The sequence below is a fragment of the Polypterus senegalus genome, chromosome 9 (assembly GCF_016835505.1).
Source record: "Polypterus senegalus isolate Bchr_013 chromosome 9, ASM1683550v1, whole genome shotgun sequence".
NCBI classification, from domain to species: Eukaryota; Metazoa; Chordata; class Cladistia; order Polypteriformes; family Polypteridae; genus Polypterus; species Polypterus senegalus.
Window position 1 is genome coordinate 123,031,556 of NC_053162.1, and position 22,616 is coordinate 123,054,171.

At 39.0% G+C, this 22,616-nt stretch overlaps 1 protein-coding gene across 2 annotated transcripts in view; it reads left to right on the plus strand.

The window, feature by feature from the left end:
• Window positions 1–393: 393 nt before the first annotated feature.
• The window catches only part of LOC120534989, a 34,473-nt gene continuing 12,250 nt past the window's right edge, over window positions 394–22,616 (plus strand). Inside the window, exons 1-4 of one of the 2 annotated variants that reach the window (XM_039762489.1) lie at window positions 394–465; window positions 846–889; window positions 12,666–12,713; window positions 18,545–18,711. In XM_039762489.1, coding sequence (XP_039618423.1) covers window positions 427–465; window positions 846–889; window positions 12,666–12,713; window positions 18,545–18,711 — 298 coding nt within the window. In that variant the 5' untranslated portion in view covers window positions 394–426. The remainder of the gene's footprint in view (window positions 466–845; window positions 890–12,665; window positions 12,714–18,544; window positions 18,712–22,616) is intronic. The other variant, XM_039762490.1, reaches the window with a different exon arrangement.

Genomic DNA, 22,616 nt, shown 5'->3' on the forward strand with positions numbered 1-22,616 from the left:
TTGAAGGATTTCAACAAGCATTAACTGCTGAGAAACTGTAAAACTAGCTCACCTGCTTAGACTTACTGAAAAAAAATTGGAATTATATAACTGTTGGATGAGTCCAATCCCAAAATTCCTGATTCTTGCATATTTTGCCTTCTTTTAGCATTTACCTGATGTAGCTCTAAGCAACCTCTAATTTCCTTACATTCTTCATGTGAATTAATCCCAAAAATTACTCATACTGTTCCCTATGTAATAATAAGGATTTGGAAGGCAAAGACATTTCTGCCTCCGTAGTCTCATAGTCTGTTAATAATTGACTATTCTAGTTAATTTATTCTGATTGTTTTAATTGACCAACAAGAGGCAGAAGTGTTCCTTTTTTTTGAAAGGCAGGGTGAACTAACATTCACTTTTGTTGAAAGGTACAGTTTGAAAAAGATGGTGACCCCATACTTCAGGAAAAAAGTAGGCTTGCTGGTAAGACCCCTTAACTCATGTTGCCGATTTTATTTTCCTTTTTACTTAGTTTGTGATTACCTGTATTTTAAAAAAAACTTGATTTGTAGCTTTATAAAATAATAAATAACATAAGTAGAGGCTCACATTATTGTATTGAAGGAAAAGCCAAAAAATAAGATGAAGTAGTTAACTAACTGTTTCAGGGTTAAATGAGACAAGAGTATTCTATGGCAGGCTTAGGATTTGCATTTGTAAAAAGCTGTGTTTAGCTTCTGAAAAACTAGGGCTGTGGGGATTGGCTTGTCTGCAATTTATGTCCCTGTATATGCCTTTTCCCCCACTATTCTGTATACACTATTTATTTGTTTATTTTATTTCTTTTATTTATTCATTCATAGCTAACTCTGGGCTGTTGTTTGGCAGAGATAACCACCAGAGAAAGGTAAGTTGAGCTCTTCTGTGTTTATATTTCCATTGGCTTCTGAAAGGTCACAATAGTAAAGCATTTATTAACAGAATACTGTAGGTTGTTTAATTAAAGCATAAAAGAATGAAAAAAATGTACTTAGCTTTACTTGCACTTTAAGAGGAAATGCTCATTTTTTAGCATTACTACTTAGTTGGGATGACAGAGAATAAATGATGGAACAAAAATTGGATATAACTTGCTTAGAGAAGATAAATAAACAAATGTGAATTTGATTTACAAGAATGTCATATTAAGTGCATATTAAGTAATAGGACTGATGAATTTTTGATATTAATAATTTTTTCTATAAATTTCAATTAACATGGCACACTATTTACTTATACTCATAAAATCTATAACACCTTAATCCTGTACTCAGATGTTTTTCAAGCATATTCTCATGACTCATGGATTTGTGTTCACAAAAACAGCGATCTTTGCAGTGAACTAACCAATTTAAAAGGGTATGATAAGTTATGGGCACGTGTAAATCATGGAGTTATTGAATACTCACTGCATGTTTGTTTTGCACTCATGTATCAAAATATTTCTACACTCGACTCGCTGCATTAGACATGGAAAAAGCAGGATATCGAGTTTAACAAAAACACATCAAAATGCTCAAAAAATGGTAATAAAACTACTGTCTGATTTATGAACCCTGGTTGTGAAACAGTCAGTCAGTCATTATCCAACCTGCTATTTCCTAACACAGGCAGGATCCTAGGTAGGAACAAATCCCTGGGCAGGGCTGGTTGTGAAACAGGTTACAAGTAAACGTTAAAAAATAGTTTTTTTACAAACTGGTGACAGCAGAGTTAAAGAGAGTGTAAATACGGCAGATGACCAAGTGAGCATATGTAAAATTTTATTTATTGGCCAGGAAAATGTCCACCGACTATGTGTTTCTCTAAGGCGAGTAGAGAGAACCAAGGAATTGATTTTTCATAGCCGTTTAAATTGATTGTAGGTCGTGTGCATTTACCGTAGCTTTCTGTTTTTCTCTTTACCACCTTATTGGCCTCCTGGCAGTAGAAGAAGTACATATTAATATACATGTATGAACAGTATCAATCTGCAGATAAGGCAGATGAATTCTGTTTGACATGCAATTTCTAAGAAATAGAATCTATGTCATAAATAAGCTCAGCTGCAGGACTATCAATAATTTTTAGATTACGGTAAGCAAATAAATACAGTATTGACACTAATAATAATAATAATAATGATGTTATACATACAAATATGGTACATTATTCTTATTATTGAAACTATCCACCCATCTATCCTCCAACCTGCTATATCAAAACTACAGGGTTACGGGGGTCTGCTGGAGCCAATCCCAGCCAACACCGGGCACAAGGCAGGAAACAATCCCTGGTTATTGAAACTATCGTATGGTTAAAAAAAAACCTTCAAAACCAACTTTGGATAAGAAGTATACCACATCAAGAGCATTATTGTTTGAGGATGATCACTTTAAACTGTGTATAGCATCCTGTTTCCACATAAAAAGACAAAAAGATATTGGCACAAGCTGTAATGGCAGCAACATGACATGATTTTCATTTTGGAAAGTGTACTTGGAGGTATGTCTGCTAATTTGGAATTACTGATGCCACCCACTGTCAGTGAAATCTTCATGAGCTGTTGATTTTCATCACGTGTTGCCATTCTATTGAAAATTGACTAGGTACATTTTCCACTGACGGAACGGGAAAATTTATAGTTAGGCAGTTTTGCCTGATGCTCTATGCACCTACTTTTTATAGCAATAACTGGTAGAGTTACAGTATCTTGGTTGAAACAATTTGTAAAAACAGTAGTGCTGACCTGCTTTGTTCCTTCAGATGACACATCCTTAGTAACAAGTCAATGTACTATAGTGCTAGAAAGTTTGTGAACCTTTTAGAATTTTTGCATAAATTTGTCCAGATAAGATGAGCAGATATGATCACATCTTCACCAGAGACGTTAAAAAAGAGAAAATAATAAAACAAATAACACAGAAAAATATACTTTTTCATTCATTTATTAAACAAAACTATTCAACACTAACTGTCTTTGTCCAAGAAACCTCTTGGATTATTAGTTCAGCTAGGGGGTTAATTAGAGTTAGGAGATTCAATTATTGGTTTTGAAAAAACATAAAACATAAACCTGAGCCTTCACTACCAAAGTCTAGTCTTCACAATACATTTTTGTGAATGCCTCGGTCAAAGGAGATTTTTGAGTAGCTCAAAAGAAGAATTGTTAATGTTAATCAGGCTTTAAAACAATTTCTAAAACTTTGGGCTTCACTATTCTTTAATTACACAGACAACGTACAAAACAGGAAAATTCAACATCATTTTACTCTCTCCAAGAGAGGCTGTCCAACAAAGTCACTCTCAAGGGCAAGATATGCATAATCCTAGGAGATCACAAAGAAAGCCAAAGTAAAACGTAAGGATCTGCAGGCCTCTCCTAGCTAATGTCAGTGTTTATAAGACCACTGTCAGGTAAACATTTATTTAAACATTAAACAACAATAGTAAACATTGCTGCGGTCGGCTGGCACCCTGCCCGGGGTTTGTTTCCTGCCTTGCACCCTGTGTTGGCTGGGATTGGCTCCAGCAGACCCCCGTGACCCTGTAGTTAGGATATAGCGGGTTGGATAATGGATGGATAGTATACATGGGAAGACAGCAAGGAGGAAAACACCAAGAACAACAAGCTTGCTAAAACTCCAAGATGAGCAAGAAGACTGATGGAAAAATGGATGATGGGAGGCTGAGTCAAAAACAAAATCTTTTGGCTTATATGAGAAACATTTTTCTTGGCAAAGCCTAGATACTGCTTTCCAACATTAAGAAACTCATACCAATCATGAAACACATGAAACAGCTAGACATTCATGTTAAATATACAAGTCATTCGACCAAAAAGGATTGAAGCAGAAGAAATTTTGTATTTTGAAATGATTCAAAAAAATTTAAATAAAACAAAAGTCCAGACCCTAATACAATGAAAATGTTGTGGCAGGACTTGATGAGGGGAGTTCATACAAGAAATCCCACTAACATTGTTAAGTTGAAGCAGTTCTATAGTGTGGAATGGGCCAAACTTTAAAGCTTGTATGCAGGACTGGTTAATTGTTGCCATAGTCATTTGGTTAATGTCAGTGCTGCTCAAGGGTGTTACACCAGTTAAGGAAAGCATGTGTTCACTTACTTTTTAACAAACAGATTACAGTTTTTTACAATTGCTAAAGCACAATTTTGACAACAAGGCTCATTGTTGCAAATCATTTAGCACAATTCACAAAACACCTCACCCAAAGAGCAAAACACCTCACATATCCTGCAAAATGAAACACTGCAACCAAAACTACATATAGAATGATCATAATCAAACTACTGCACTAAATGGCACACATGTCAGTCATATCACCAGATTTTTGTCTAACCAACCTCACACTGTTGGGCAAAATGAAAAGCACTCTCATCTTTAGTATGCTCTGCCACAATACTAAAATAGTCCAAATTGTAGAAAAGATACACACACATGCATATATTTTTTTATTTTTCACCAAACAAGTCAGTGCAACATATGCACAGCAGATACATTTACATTGGAGCGAACAAAAATATGCTCAGAAAAAACAGTAAACTGAAAAAGAAAATGTGCAGAAGAAATATATAGAAAAAAAAAGGCAAGAAAAACAATTAGGCAGCATCTTGCCTCTCAGCTGGGTCTGGCCACAATGCCTCGTCCACATCACAGGCAATATCTTCCCTTGCCAGACATCGAGGGAAGAAGCGCCTTGAGTGCCTTATCCATCCCTGAATCACACCCACATCAATTTCATCACATGCCTCTTCCATAGCCTGCACAAGAGGCATGCGCACATAGGGCTGCCGGTCGTATACCTTCCACCGCCATACCGATAGGAACTCTTCTATGGGGTTCAGAAATGGTGAGAATGGTGGGAGGTATTGCACGAGAAACAGTGGGTGGTCAGCAAACCAATTTTGGACTGGGGCTGCATGATGAAAGCTCACGTTGTCCCATACTACAACATACCGGGTTCTTGCATGGTCTGCATCATTCATACGCTCTGGTGGAATGAGAATGTTATGGAGTCTGTCCAGAAATGTTAGAATATGGCCTGTGTTGTATGGTCCAAGGTTGGCATGACGGTGGAGGACACCATGCATATTGGAGATGTCAGCGCACATTGTGATGTTTCCACCATGTAGGCCAGGAACATCTATAATGGCTCTGTGGCCAATGACGTTTCTTCCCCTTCTTCTGGTCTTTGCTAGGTTAAAGTTAGCCTCATCTATGAAGATGAACTCATGTGGGATTGCATGAGCATCCATTTCCAGTACTCCCTGAAAACAATGAACTAAAATCAGTCAATATGGTGTTATCCAGTACACTGGGAAACAATGTTGCGTGTAATGTGCTGCAGTCAATATTGTACTTACATCCACATATACTCGTATGAGCTCTTTGTTTCTTTGAGAGTTTCTCCCAAAAGGCACCTTATACAATTGTTTCAGGCTGATTTGGTTTAGCTTGAGAATGCGAGCCAATGTGGACAGACTGACTCGTTGAATGTTGGTGAATATGGTGTTGTCTTGGATGATGTTTCTTTGAATTTCTCTTAATCTGATTTCATTATTCTCCAAGACCAAGTTTACAATGGCAGCTTCCTGTACCCCTGTGAACATTTCGCCCCTTCCTCCACCATGGTTGCGTCTCTCAGTCCTTTACAAAAACAAAAAACAAAAATATAGGGCTTGGACAATGCAGCCTAAAGATTCCCCCACAGTAGAGTAAATTGGAGAGGAAACTTGTGCAGTTAGTATATGACATTAGCCATTCATGAAGTACACAGGTGTCACCCAACTGATACACTATGACATGGGGTGTACTACACAGTGTGAAAGATATTTTTCTTGCATACCTGTGCTCCAGTCTAAATGTCCGGATAACAGAGGCGACAGTAAAACGGCTCAAGTTGGACTGCACTCTACGTCCAGCCTCTTACATTGTCAGCCCATGGTTGATGACATGATCAACTAAGGTTGCGCTGATTTCATTTGGCAGTTGCTGTCTTCTTCGCCCATTACCTCCTATACCAGCTCTACCCCTACCTCTCACTCTTCCTCCCCCTCTCATTCTCACCCTCCCTCTTCCTCTTCCTCTTCCTCTCTCTGCAATGTCTTCCATTGTTCTTGAAAAAAAGGTGCTCACCTGTGGTCTTTTTATAGTGCTTACTTCCTGATTGAAGTGGTAACAATTAACCATTGAGGTGTTTGGCCAGGTGGCACATATATTGGCCAATTAGCTCATGTTCTGTCCTTTTGAATGGCAGTGTGTTGTAATGGCAAACATGTGACTTTATGTCAGATTGTTGTGTCTTATGCAGAGAACCGTGTTCAGTGCATTTAGAAAGTGCCATTTTGAATTGCAAAATGTGTGTAAAGTAGGAAATGTGTTTAGAGTTTTAGAGACTTGAGAAGAGGTTTTGCTCTCTGTGTGTCAGTTTGAATAATTGTACTATGCATGTCATTTTAGTGAGTTAGCAATTGTGAAAAACTGTAAATGTTGGATCATTTCAATCAATAAATGAAACATCTAACATTTTGTGCCTAATTTGTTTAATCATTCTCTCTTTATCTATTGTATAGCCTAGATAGATAGATAGATAGATAGATAGATAGATAGATAGATAGATAGATGCTTATGATTCTGATGCTTATGATTATGTGCCCGTTTTTCGGTTGTGAACACATTTAATTAAAGAAACATGAATGCTCAATAGTAACTATAACTTAATACTTGAAATAACTAAACAAATGCTATCAGGTTTTGTCAAAGCAGTCCGTCAGGCAGATTAATATCCCATATCACATTGCTTGCTTTGAATAATTTATATTTAATCTGAGGCAGATTTGGGTGTTTTTTTAGTTTGTTAACATTTACTGGCATCCACATTTTGGTGCTGTATGTCACTACACGGTTTAATTGTTTGCCCAAATTTCTTAGAGCAGCTGTAGTGTGAATGTTTCAGAAGCACAGGTCCTCTGACTACTATGAGCAAAACAGCTGAATCCAACTGATTCCACTCAAACTTTATTAGGTCTAAAACCTCCCACAAAACCATTTTTGGATATGCTTGATTAGCTATCAAATGTGAATAACTCAGAATACCTGTCTCTTGCCTGCAGTCATAGAACAGTAAGACATGTCCTTCTTTCTGCTCTCTCACTGTATATCATTCAACTTACATTAGCTTTGGTGCCACTCTAGCTCATGCAGATCTGTTGGTTTATGAGGAAATAACCTTTGGTGGATTCTACAAGGATACTTTCACAACAATACAATTTAAGTGTATTTAGTTTTAAAGTTACTGCACGTATGATGCAGACTTCCATCCATCCATCCATTTTCCAACCCACTGAATCCGAACACAGGGTCACGGGGGTCTGCTGGAGCCAATCCCAGCCAACACAGGAACCAATCCTGGGCAGGGTGCCAAGCCACCGCAGGACACACACTAGGGCCAATTTAGAATCGGCAATCCACCTAACCTGCATGTCTTTGGACTGTGGGAGGAAACCGGAGCGCCCGGAGGAAACCCACGCAGACACGGGGAGAACATGCAAACTCCACGCGGGGAAGGCCTGGGAAGCAAGCCCAGGTCTCCTAACTGTGAGGCAGCAGCGCCACCGTGCCACCCGATACAGACTTTCATTCGTTAAAATTCTTTTTTTATCTTATGTTTTTAAACTGCTTATACATTTCAGGATCATGGGTAGCTGGTGCCTATAATGCCTGTATTTAGAGCACAATGGATGCCAATCTATGGCAATTACACCAAACCAGTTTTAACACAGAGTGACAAATTAGTCTAACATGAATATATTTGGGGTGTGCAAAGTGTGGAAGCCGGCCCGGACACAGACAGGTGGACACGTTGCCATCACCCACAACATGTTTATTATACATATTGCTATTATTTGCAAGTCAATAAGTGCACACAACAACCCCAAATCGTTCTCTGGCCACCTCCACTCTCTTCTTCCAGCTCTCATCCTCTCCTCACCCGACTCCAACTCTGAATAAAGGGCAGCGGCCCCTTTTATAAGCAGCCAGATGTGCTCCAGGTGTTTCCCAGTAATCTTCCACCGATACGCCCCAGTGTGACAGAAGTGCCGGCTGGGAGCACTCCTGGTGTCCCTGCTCCTCTTCCCCCCAGCACTTCAGGGTGTGGCGGAAGTGCTGAGGTCCAGAGCTCCAAAGGCATAGGGGCACCCCTGGTGGCAACCATGGGCCCCTACAGGGTGGAGCTTCAAAGATCTGTACCCATGGCCCCCAAAGGTACCAGGGCAGTCGCCCCCACATAGTCTGGGGAAGTCGCAAGCCCTCCTCCGTTCCTCCTGGGCGTCTGGGCTGGGTCGTTACCCCAGCCATCTCTGACAAAAGTAAACCCACACAGACAAGAACAGAACATTAAACTCTCTACAGACTGTACTTAGAGTGAAGAGATTAAAACTCTCTAGAGAATGATGCTGTAATGCTAGCCACTACACCACTACACCCTATGTTGGAGTCAACATGAATACATTAGTGATTTTACATATAAAAAAATCTAAAAAATCGTGGAAGTTCTTTGTTCCTAACAGACATCTGTTTAATAAGTAAGAACACTCTTTGATTTACCCTGTGCACATCAAATCAATCACATAGTTAAAATATTAAAGAGCTCTCACTACCTTAGAAGAGACCAGACTGCAAATCACAGTGCTTCTCCTGTTATCTGAAAACTTACAGGAGTTATTAATGGCCTTATAAACTAATTTAACTATTTTAATATTTTACCAAAATCACATTTCTGTTAGGGTGGCACGGTGGTGCAGTGGTAGCGCTGCTGCCTCGCAGTTAGGAGACCTGGTTTTGCTTCCCGGGTCCTCCCTGCATGGAGTTTGCATGTTCTCCCCGTGTCTACATGGGTTTCCTCTGGGCGCTCTGGTTTCCTCCCACAGTCCAAAGACATGCAGGTTAGGTGGATTCTATATTGGCCCTAGTGTGTGCTTGGTGCGTGTGTGTGTGTGTCCTGCGGTGGGTTGGTTCCTGCCTTGTGCCCTGTGTTGGCTGGGATTGGCCCCAGCAGACCCCTGTGACCCTGTGTTCGGATTCAGCGGGTTGGAAAATGGATGGATGGACATTTCTGTTATTAAAATATTAAGCATTCTGAGTATTGGAAGTTTCTCCGTTTTATGGACTGAAATTAATTTTTAGCATTACTAGGGGGCTTTGCACCCTGCTCGCTTAGCTTGCCAACCCCTGGGCAGTGCGATGTGCTAGCCACTTCGCAGCTCTACCGCTCGCATATGGTGAAGTGGATTGTTACTTATGCATAATAAAACTAACAATTTTACATTACAGTGAGTAATTAACCATATTAAAAAATAATAAAACGTAATAAATTCAAAGAAAATTATGTTTCATGTTGCGTTAGAGGTATTTGTTGGGTTATACATTTTCATTCTGTTTGGCTTTGAAATTAACATGCAAATACTTTCTAAAATAATAACACTTTTACTGTAAAACTTCAGTAAAAACAATATTTGGAACTAACATTTTGTCAATATCACATTAAATTTTGATTTCGTGTTTGGACTTACATTGTGACAATGAAACGTATAACTGCCCGTGAGTGAATATCGTTTCTTTCTCTCTAATAAATAAACGACTTATTTGAATGTTTGTCCCTGTGATTTGTTAATTGTCATAGCAAAAGCTATTCTAACAGGAAACTGTAAATGTTTTAATACGAATGGCATATGAAGATCTTTCGTCTGACTTCATCGTTTCTTGGTGTTAGGATTGCCTGTGCACTTATTTGTTCTGTTGATAACCCTACGGGATAAAATTCTTCAATAAGATTTGGACATAATAAGTCTTCTTTTATTGGGAACTTAAAGTGAGGAAAACGTAAAAATTTATAAGAGCACAGTAACTGTGTCTGACTAAAGCATTCACACGAATGAGAGGTGAGAGAACCGCGGGCATGAGCCATTAAAAAAATCTTGTGGCAATAGTCTCATCTTGTCTCAAGATTTTCTTTTATAATAGAGAGATAAAACTGATTAATATATATATAGGGTGGTCCAGATCTAATTATGGAATTTTCATAACGCTATAACTTATTAAGTTTATTACATAGAAAATCACCCGAAAAATTCCGGACCATTGAGAAGTGTGCAAACTGACGACATGAAGAATCGTCTTTCGCCGAACTGGAATTGTCCCCGCATAAATCAAAGTCATCCAGACGATCTGGATCTGCATAATTAGATCTGGACCGCCCTGTAGTATATGTGTGAATTCTTAAAGATTTTAGTTACAAGGAATCTTCAGAGCAGCACTGCATTTATTTATTTCTGATTTTACTGGACATTTGGCTTGGATAGTGCTTGAAATGACTGCAATTCTTTAAAAACTCTCTATATTTCCTCTCTCTTGTGAAGTGCAGTTAACCTCTCAATACAATATGAATACGTTGTGGCCAAGGAGAACTGAACTACAAATTCTCTTGACCAGTTTTTTGATGGAGTGACAGAGATCTAGGGGGTGTTTTCTTTAGGATTTACAGGGGAATAGTCAGTTCATAGCAAAGTTCAGTACAATAACTGTAGTAATTGGTCACCAAAGTCAGTGAGGCTACACTAAACTCAAAATGGAAGAATAAATCTAAATCAGTATTAGAATCTAAAATTACATGTAGTTGTTGCTCAAGTTTGAGTTTCGTGTGAAGTGCTTCATCTATTTTTGTAAAGATCAGATGCCGTTTGACATGAGCAGCCATCTCATACTGTATATCCATATTGTGGCTGGTATGGTGTAACTGGTCACATGCATCATGTCCCTAGCAACCATGCCGCTTCACAGAGACCAGTCTCACAAAATGGCAACACAGATTAAAAGCAAAAACAAAAAACAATGAACAGATGTCATCCAAATAAATAACAACATAAACAAACATTAACAGAAATTATTATCATGGTCCAGATGATAAAGAGAGGTTATTGAAAAGGTTCATTGCATTCCTGGCAATTCACCTCTTAGGAATGTGGTTATTCAACCACGTAATTTTAATCTACAATATGCACACACACGCACTATTTCCAGAAGTAAGGACTATATAATTGACTTCCTGTACAGCTTAAACTAACAATTAAAAGAGAAATGTTTGATGTAACCTACAGTTACTTCATCTCTTACACAACTGTCATACAGTAGTTTATCATTTGAAAAATACTGGTACAAATTAATTCAATGTCAGTTTTATTTTTTTTTATTTCAGTGCAAAGGATAATGTAAGATTGAATCCTAAATACTACAATGATTTTATTTTCTAGTATCAAAATATATTCTAACTGTACAAAAACATATTTTGTTTTTTAAAAGCCCCTTGATTCTCTGTTCTTTTTCTTCCAAGTGTATGCATTCTGAGTTTACATAGATATGATTGTGAGTCATTGTGTGCCACATTAATATTGTCAGTATGTCCACAGCCTTCTCAATGCACATGACACAAAGACCAGCTGTCTTGGAAAGGAAGGTGTGATAATATCTGTGATCATTTCTGCCTCATCTTTTTGATTGCAGACCATGTAATACTCCCTGTCATGGTGTCTTCTAAATACAGAATACAGTGACAGACCTATGTGAAAGTATATAAACAATCATTCATTTAGAAGGACTTAGTGGTTATACAACCATTACAGATATTGAATCCCTTAGGTTGAACAGCAGGGCATTTTACCATGCCCTTTTTATTTAACAATGTAATTCAAGTGCTTACCCTTAAATCTGTCCAGCCTTGTTGCCAAGGCAATGATGCTTAAGCCAAAGATCTGCTGGCTCTACACACACCTGTAATTCGCTGTGTGATCTTGGACCTCTCTTTTGTTAAAATGTGTGCAAACATTTGTTCACTAGCTATGTGTTTGTTAGCTATACTGGGGCAGTATTTACTCTGCTAGAATAATTATTTGCAATGTGAACAGTAATATTATATAAGCCAGAAGCACAAAAGAGCAAAGCAAAACTCTAGTTTCAACAGAGAAAGGAAACCTCTGGAGGATGTTAGGTCCTGTTAGAAACAGGACAAAGGTTTGCTGAAGTATTCCAGCTAGCAAACAACTCCCACCCTGGGCATTTTACAGTTTTCTAAAGTGCAGAGTACTTTGTATAATCTTGTCATTAAAACCATTGGCACCATCCATTTCATGGTGCCACTTCAAGGCCAGGAGGAGTAACTCGATCAACCTAATCCTGAATCAAAACACCTCCACAAGACATGATGGAAGAGACAAAGAATGTAAAAGACTTAGTAACTAACAGTCAGTACCAATAATTTCCACAACTACTGGAAACAAAACCCTAAGCCACATTAGCAATTCTAATAAGTCATGGGTTCTTATCCTTGAATTAAATTAAGATTGAATGAGCATCTCCAAAATTGGCAAATTATTTATGTATCCTTGGAGTGGAGAGAAGGTCTTCATCTTGAGATCAGAGTGTACTTTTCTAATTACAGGCTGTGATAAAAGATGGGCAAGGCTGTATCAGCCCTTAACCCAGGATATATTTATATATTTAATCTTATATGAGATATATAAACAGTATATCTTTAATTCGGCTGTGTGTTTTCTAACATAGATTGCATATTTCTTTGCTTTTGTAGCCGCCCAACAAAGCCTGACACAGAGTGGGTTAATCTGTGGTACATCTGGTAAGTCTATCTGCATTTGATAAATAATCCATCATAATATTTTGAACTGTTTACCTTTAAATGTAAGTCCATTTATTCTTTTTCAAAACTACAAACTGTTTAAGCAACCTCACAGTTTCAGGCATCAATATTGCTAAATATATTTTGTAAATCCAATTTGGTTTCCACCTTTGCTTTTCAGGGCATGTTTCATCATTTTCTGTAAGAGACAGAAGTAAGCTTAGGTTGTTCTAACTGTGCAATTGGCATCATTACTCCATATATAATGTATCCATAATACAAAACCATACAATTTTCAGAATAGTAAGGTATACTATGATATTCCAGGAATTACCATATACTGTATCATGGGATATCTTGTTAGACCACATTAAAAATTTTAGCATCTCAGTCATAAAAATAGATGATGAGAACACAATCAAATCAATAACACACAAATGTTATACTTTTTTGAAAGAAAATAAAGAAATAAAACAATACAAAATGTATGTTGGGCGGCACGGTGGCACAGTGGTAGCGCTGCTGTCACGCAGTTAGGAGACCCAGGTTCGTTTCCTGGGTCCTTGTGTCTGTGTGGGTTTCCTCTAGGTGCTCCGGTTTCCTCCCACAGTCCAAAGACATGCATTGGAGATCCTAACCTATCCTAGTTTATATTGAACAGATTTGCATGTCAAGTTTGACGAATATTGGCCCATTTTTAATTTCTACACCTACTTCAACCCAGTGACACTGGTGATCTTTTTTGCATAAACTGCCCTGTTCAGGTCCTGACACAGTATTTGTATGAGATTAACGTCTGGACTTTAACTTGGCATTTCAAAAATGTGACATTTTCTTCTGCAGTACTTTAATTTAGTAGGCAGATCTGTATGTTTACGGTTGTTATCTTTCTGCAATACCCACCTTATGTTGAGCTTCAGTTCATGGATTGCAACCATGCCATTCTTCTGTAGACTGCTGATAAAATCCAGAACTCATGGTTCCTTCAATGATGGCCAGCTGTCCTAGTTCCATGGCATCTAAACAGTCCTTAAACATGATACTGCCGCCACCATCTTTAATGGTTGGAATGACATTTTTGTTTTTGAGTGTTTTATTTGTCTTCTTTGATTTATCCACTCATCATTAATTTTTCTATTGATTCTCTTGGCTCATCCAGGTGGTTTTAACAAGCCTATTCTTCTTATTCAGTTGTGGTTTCCACTGTGTTATCCTCTCAGACGCACAATTCTTGTTAAGAGTTTACCAGATGTTAAACTTATGAACAATGACGATAGCCAGTACAAGAGAGGTCTTCAGATCCTTAGACATTTAGTCTGCAGTTTTTATGATATATTGGAATGTTTTTTGTTGGTTTGACCACTCCTGGTTACTCCGCAAGTATCCATTTCTGTACTGTTTGCCTAATAGTAGATTGATGAAGCCTAAGGTTTTTAAAACATTTCTGTAAGCTTTTTCAGCCTGATTAGCATAATTTCTGTTGTCCTAAGTACTAGGGTGTTGTACCGTGTTAGCCATTATGAATGTATAGAAAAGCCAAGCAAAATGACACCTTTTATTGGCTAACTAAAACGATTACAATATGCAAGCTTTCGAGACAACTGAGGCCCCACCTAAGAAATTTCCTTTGGGTAAAACCTGTCATCTGTGGTGGGCTGGTGCCCTGCCGGGAGTTTGTTTCCTGCCTTGTGCCATGTGTTGGCTGGGATTGGCTCCAGCAGACCCCCGTGACCCTGTAGTTAGGATATAGCGGGTTGGATAATGGATGGATGGATTAAACCTATCATGTGTTTACAAACTTGTATAGAGAAGACCAGACTTTGGTAGTGTAGACTCAGTGTTATAGTCAAGCCAAAGTTGCTTCTGGGCTGGGCTTCTTTTTATCTTCTTTATTCTTTTTTCATAATTGCTCATGTTTTTCATTGCTGTTATAGTATATTTTCTGTTCATTTATTATTTGTTTACATGTGTATTATCTGCTATTGTTGTGCTATTCGCTGTTATTTCGTGTTTATGTGTGTCTTGAAATGCTCTCATCTTCCTTGTATTTTGAGAGTGGATCTTCAAGAAGCAGGGCCACCTATCCATCCCCATTAAGGGATCACCCCAACCCTATAAAGGCAAGTTGGCAATTGATGTCAATGTGATTTATTAGGATGCACTTTGCTGTTTGGTGGTCCGTGTAAGAAGTTTACAACCTTTTTGCTCTGGATTTTGGATTCTCCTTCAGATTGCTTCTTGGAATAACTCCTCTTTTTTGTGTTGATAAACCTCCTCTTTTATAAAGATTATTATAAAGATTATTTGCGGACTTGTCTCTGCTCCATCTTCAGTCTTAATGGTTTTCTTCCTGGTGAGACATACTGTAATTCAATCCTTTGAGACTTGAGACTTTTTGCTATGATTTTGAATTTAAAATGTTAATCTCTTTTCTGATGCCTATTCAATTCTCAAGCCTCGTGTTTCCTTTGGGTCAGACTTGCCTTGCCTTTATTTAGTTTGTGGGCTATTTTGAAGGCCTCAGTCCTTTGTTATTTTGTGCTGCCAGAGAAATCACAACAATCTTTTTAAATAGGGCAGAAACAACCAAGCCTCATCTGATTATCATTCAATTGATTGATACTCCTTATAATGAACCCCTTAACTGAACTGATAATGATACAAAGATTTTTAATGTTGGATTATATTGATCAACTAGCAAAATACCCGCGCTTCGCAGCGGTGAAGTACTGCATTAAAATTTTTATTAAGAAGAAAATTAAACCTTTTTAAACTAAGGGAAAATATGCCAAAAATTATTTGTTAAGGATCTCTTTGTGTGCCACGTTGTCAGTTCGGCCCTCCGGTTGTAACATGACCAAGCTGTGCGCTGAGCTTACTCTTGAGCATGCAACTTACAGTTGGCCATGTGAACAGTAATCTTGTCTCAAATCTCACAGCTTGGATTGCTGCTGTCATAATCGGTTTGAGTTTCATGGTTTGTTTCAATTACGACAGTATTTGCATTACTTGTGTTGAAGAGACATTCGGCATCTGTCAAGCGTTGTAAGTATACAACCAATTTCATCGATAACTTCACATCCAGCTTTTGAGAGTTTAAACATTCATAAACATCAAAGTGTCCACTACTGAAATCGTCACCTGTGAATCTAAGATGTTTAAGAGGCATTGGTGGTTGTCGAAAGGTGTAAAATATTTGGCTATTTCGGTACACTTGAAAGCGACAACCGAACAATTCAGCGGCAGCCATCAACTCACATGCAGAACCATAGGTGAAGGGCTTAAGCATTTCACTCTTATAGTGCTCCTGTGTAGTATAATTATCTCCTGTACCGTCATCAGTCCACACCTTGAACCTGTCCCAGTCATTCAATACATAAGACACAATGTTCCTCCGGATATCAAGAGTGAGCCTGATATGGCCGTGCAATATGTAACAAAGAGAATGGAAAAGGTAGGTGGTATCTCCGGGCATGGAAACCACTCGGTAGGTGACAGTTCTTTGATCGATAGAATTTCTTGAAGATGGGCCCATAAGTAACAAAGACTGTTGAAAAGTTCAATATGGCGGCCAACAGTGGCATCATACCACCGAAATAAGTATGTACATTGGTTTGAGTTAGTGCAGGGAAGCTGCCTACCAAATTTCGAGAAGATGGGGCCATAAATAAGAAAGTTGAACATGGCGGACGTTGTTGACCGTTATGACCATTACGTGTAGAATTTCAAAATGAAACCTGCTTAACTTTTGTAAGTAAGCTGTAAGGAATGAGCCTTGCAAATTTCAGCCTTCTACTTACACGGGAAGTTGGAGAATTAGTGACGTTGGAAAATTCAATATGGCGGCTGACAGTGGCGTCATACCACAGAAATAAGTACTTACATTGGTTTCGGTTAGCTAAGGGAAGCCACCTACCAAATTTCGTGAAGATGGGGCCGTAAATAAGAAAGTTCAACATGGTGGACGTTGTTGACCGTTATGACCGTTACGCGTAGAATTTCCAAATGAAACCTGCTTAATTGTTGTAAGAAAGCTGTAAGGAATGAGCCTGCCAAATTTCATCCTTCTACCTACACGGGAAGTTGGAGAATTAGTGACGTTGGAAAGTTCAATATGGTGGCTGACAGTGGCGTCATACCACCGAAATAAGTATGTACATTGGTTTCGGTTAGTGCAGGGAAGCCGCCTACCAAATTTCGTGAAGATGGGGCCGTAAATAAGAAAGTTCCAAATGGCGGACGTTGTCGACCGTTATCGACCGTTATGACCGTTACGTGTAGAATTTCGAAATGAAACTTGCTTAACTTTTGTAAGTAAGCTGTAAGGAATGAGCCTGCCAAATTTCAGCCTTCTACCTACACGGGAAGTTGGAGAATTAGTGATAAGTGAGTCAGTGAGTGAGTGAGTCAGTCAGTGAGTCAGTGGGGGCTTTGCCTTTTATTAGTATAGATAAATGCATGAAAAAGTATAACATTTACTGTGTTATTTACTTTATTGTATTCTTATTATATATTTTTTGGCTCATATGAAGATCTGATCACATACTAGGAGATATTTTTACAGATATTTAAAAGACAAACGTGTTCACAAAATATTGACAATTTTTTGAATTACCGTATGTGTTCTTTTCTCTTTTTTAAGACATTTTGAAGCACTCTGCTTATTGTTTCCCTTGGAGTGTAATGCACATGACACATGCTTTGGGGTAATTTCTGCAATAAGAAGCACTGCAATATAACTATCAATGTTCATATGTATGTTTTTAACTCCTTCATCTAGTCATTTTCAAACCTGGATAGGGTTCCAGTCTAGTCCAGGACACATCCTCACATGTGAGACTTCACTCATACAGAGTCAGTCAATCTAATTTATGTGTGTTTGACAAGTGGGAAGAAATCGGAGAACCCAAAGCAAAACCAGTATGGACACAGAGAGAACATGCAAACTCCACCTAGAGACTGACTTAGCCAGGATTTAAACCAAGATCTCTAATGGCGCTTTTCCACTGCATAGTACGGCACGACACGGTTCAGTTCAGCTCACTTTTGGGGGGTTTTCCACTGGGAACAGTACCTGGTACCTGGTCCTTTTTTTAGTACCACCTCAGCCGACGTTCCAAGCGCGCCGAACCGTTACCAAAACGTGACGTGTAAACTCTGATGGTCACTGATTGGCCGGAGAAAATCGTCATTACCGCCTCACTGGCTATTCTTTTCTTTTAAGTACACACACGCGGAAGTTTGTGTCCCGTCTCTCCATCGCTGGACGCAGTTTGTTGCATAAGTGGATGAATGTTTCTTCAGACATTCGAAAGTTCTCCAGCCACTGAGTGTTTGTAAAACCGGGAACAATCACATCCCACCACTCTGAAGCACGGTTAAATGTCCAAACAGATGGTCTGTTGCGGCGACTTTTTTGCAAAATGTGGAAGATCTGTAATATACAGAATCAGCATTTTAATGTTACACTGGCAGTTAAGTTCATTAGCGTCGTCGAGCTAAAGTGTTGTCGTTGTCTGCGTGTTGTAAAAGTTCCACGGTGTCACGGCAGTAGAGGCGGCACAACTATAACGACACGTGAATAATCCCGCCCACTCTAAAGCGGTACTAAACTGCAGTCGAAAAGCAAACCGAGCCGAACTGAGCCAAACCAAGGTGAGCTGTACTGAATCGTGCTGTGCCGTACTATGCAGTGGAAAAGCGCCTAATATTTGTAAGGAAGTGCCACTTGCTAGTGCATCACTTTAATGCCTTCCAGCAGTACATCAAAATGAAATTGGTCAAATTTGTAATGTTGTTATTAGAATTCTGTTTTTTTTTTTTTTCCTCAGGTTAGTTGTAGCTGTTGTGCTGATTCTCCTAATCTTCATTACTGTGTTTTGTTGTGTCCGCCGTTGTCTACGGGCAGAGAACCATGCTCAGGCACAGGGGAGTTCATCTTGTGAGGTTACTGTCATTGCTTTTGAACAAGATACCACCATCCAATCAACAATCACATGTAAGTCTTCATATCTCTGCTTTTTGTATTTTTTTGTTTGTTTAGGACCTCCTTACCAAAGGAAACTTAATTGTCTGAGATACCTGTTCTGGCAGACTGTTTAGGTTTGTAATGGACTTGATTGAAAATCTTCTTAGAAAGCATAAAACTATACTTAATAAAGTATAACTGTAGTGAACACGTTCAAAAGGAAGCATCCACCTATGGTTTTAAAGAAAAAGAAAGAAAATGCCTCAAAAAAGGGATTTACTAGAAAACTAAGTGAAAAACTTTCAGGAGCCAAAACAAAAAAAAAATCAAATGAACCTACTGGCAATCTCCCAGACCTGGATCAGGGCATCAGTGGGCCCCTGGATAGTCCGTGGATGCATTAATACATAACATCTCTGAGGTTCTCAGTTGGATTCAGGTCTAGGGAAGGTGTGGGTCAGTCAATGGCATCAATTTCTTCATCATCCAGGAAGTTCATACAAACAGACAACATGAGGACGGGAATTGTCTTGCAGCAGGAGGAACCCAGGGCCATTGCATCAGTGTAAGTTCGGAAAATGGCTCTGAGGATAACAGCAGACAGGCTACTGTTGTCCCTCCAAGGATATGCCTCCCCAGACCATCACTGACTCACTGCCAAAACAGTCATGCTGGATGAAGTTCCAGGCTGCGTAATATTCACCATGGCATCTCCAGACTCTTTCACATCTGTCACATTTGCTCAGTGTGATGTCAACCTGATCTCATCTGTGAAGAGAATTGGGTGGCAATTGCATGCCCCAATTGTGGTATTCTCTGGCAAATGCCAATTGAGGTGCATAGTTATGGGCTGTGAGCACAGGTCCCTTGATGATGTCAGGCCCTCATGCCACCTTCAAGGAGTCTGTTTCTGACAGTTTGTTCAGACACATGCACACCAGTAGGAGATCATTTTGTATGGCTCTGGTAGTGCACTTCCTATTCCTCCTTGCACAAAGAAGCAGCTACCAGTCCTGCTGCAGGGTTGATGCCCTTCTACAGCCCTGTCTAGCTCTCCTCATGTAATGGCCCACCTCCTGGTATCTCCTTCATGCACTTGAGACAGCAAACCTTCTTGGGAGTCGCTGGACAGCCTGTTTAACCTGAACCATATGCAGAAAAATTGCCTCTTCAGTGCACCTGTTGTCACTTTCATTTGAACCAAAGCAGGTGAAGTTGATTCACAATCGCTTATGCTTCCCAATTAGAAGATTGATATCCCTGAAGTTTAATTGTCTTGGTGTTAGACTGTGATGATTAAGTGTTCCCTTAATTTAATTTTATTTCTTCTTATATGATATGCTACCATGGCTTGTCGTTTGTCTGTCCAGGATTTTAAATCACCTGTAGCTCGCAAACCATTTGACCTATTGACCTGAAATTTGGTACACATATATTACATGATGTCTACTATCCGCTTTCCGGGTGATGATTGACCTCCAAGGTTATTCCTTTTTTTATTTTTATTTTATTGTAGAATCAACTTTGCGGCGCATGCGTGAGGGTACCGTTCTCATTCCCTACCACCTTCACCGTCACTTCCCCTACCTCTTCATATCTTAAATCATTCTTGGGGCAGATTGAAAACTTAAGTGCCAGCTTAAGTGAAAAATTAAAGAAAACGTACAAAGTAATTGCAACACAAACACTGACTTAATCCGTTTTAATGCGTAAAGATGCAGATGAAAGAAGAGAAGAAACGGGCCGGTAGGGTGGGGAAAAGAAGAGCTGCTCAGGAAGCAGCAAGCACATCTACCTCTTAACAAACGAATGCTAAATGTACAGAGAAATAGTAGTAAAACTATGAATGCTTAAGTCAAGTGTATTCACTGCACATTATTGTGCAGTGCGCCGTAACTGGTATATACACATATCAATAAACTAGCATAAGTCCAAAAATGTGAGGTTGAATAAAGAAGATTTTAATGAGTGAATTAAATTACTGTTCCTTGAACAGCATTTGTAGTTGGCATTCTTTCTGTCCAAACTTGTTAAAAGCTTTGTAAATTAGATAATTCTTACTCTCAAGGATCTGAGCTCAGTGAACACTCATCATACACACTCTAGATAAATCTGCATCCCACATACTTATCCTCCTCTAAGGTTTCACCCTTGTCATTGTGCAAATCAAGTTTCCAAGCTGCAAGCTCTTTAAAGTAACATTACAGCAATAAGAATGACTTGATGATCACCAGGAAAAAAGATCAGTGTTCTTCAGCGAGTCCACAGTTTCACGTTTACACGTCAATAAGTATTCATAAGATCTGTCCTTTATTCAAGCTCACAATCTGTTGTACCTTTAGTTGTGAATGAGTGAATGACCTAAACACCTCCGCTTGTGGCAACTGCTCCCCTTCACTTACTGAGAGCAAGCAGCAGAGAGATCTATGACAGATGTGGAGATGGCAATAACAATGCTTTATCTTTTCACACTAAGACATGTGCTTCTCCGTCTTTACAACAAGGAACTTCTTCTGCAAATAGTAGAGATGTATGTGTATCCCAACTGTAAAAATGATTTGTCACACCATTGGATATATAGCGGATTGGATAATGGATGGATGGATGTAGAAATGACTACTCTTTTTATACACAGCCCCCCTATTTCAGGGCACCATAATATTTGGGACCATTGGTGTCACAGGTGTTTATGATTACTCAGGTGTGTTTCATTGTTTCATTAGTGCAGGCATAAGACACCTAAGCTTGCGTCTACCCTTTGAAGTCTGTAGTTGCCATTGTTCAACATGAGGGTAAGTACTGTGCCAGTGAAAGTCAGAGAAGCCATTATGAGGCTAAAAAACAAGAATACAACTATTTCAGGCATTGGTAAATTCTTAGGATTACCTAATCAACTGTCTACAATATCATTAAGAAGAAAGAATGCACTGAAGAGGTCCGTAATTGTAAAGGGACTGGTGGGTTAAGAATGACAGCCACTCCTGACAACAGAAGAATCCTCACTGTGGTAAACAAAAAGTTCCAAGTTCCTGTCCAAAAGGTCAGAAACAGTCTTCAGGAGGCAGACGTGTATCTGTCAGAGACAACTATCCGCAAAAGATTTCTTGAATATAAATGAGATGCAAACTACTAATTGGTCACAATAACAGGATGGTCAGATTACAGTTTGTGAAAAACTACTTTAAAGTACCATGCAGAATTCCGGAAAAAGGACTTATGGACAGAGAAAACAAAAATGAACCTTTATCAGAGTGATGGGAAGAGCAAAGTATGGAGGCGAAAAGGAACTGATCCTAAGCATACCATCTCATCTGTTGAACATTGATGTGGGGATGTAATGACTTGGATATGTATGGCTGCCACAGGTACTGGCACACTAATCTTCATTGATGGTGTAACTGCTGATGGCAGTTGCACAATGAATTCTGAGGTGTATAGTAAAATCTTATCTGCTCAAATTCCAGTAAATGCCTCCAAACTCAATGAATGGCGCTTCATCCTACAACAAGATAATGATCCCAAACATACTATTACATCAACACAGGAGCTTTTCAAAGCTGAAAATGAAGAGTTTTACAAAGGCCATTCAATTGAGTCATTCAATTTAAACCTATATGTTGAAGAGAAACGTATGGGACAAGCCCCTGAAACAAGCATGAGCCAAAGATGGCTGCATTAGAGGCTTGGCACAACAATACCAAAGAAGATACAGTAGTCAGCACCTGGTGATGTCCATGAATCGCAGACTTCAAGCAGTCATTGCATGCAAAGGATATGCAACAAAGTACTACATATGGCTGCTTTAATATACAGTATACCTTTTATTGCTATATCCCAAACTTTATGGTGCCCTGAAATGGGGAACCATGTATAAAAAGTGTCATTTTCATGGTGTGGCAGAAATGCATGCAAATACCCTGAAATAAGAGTCTACA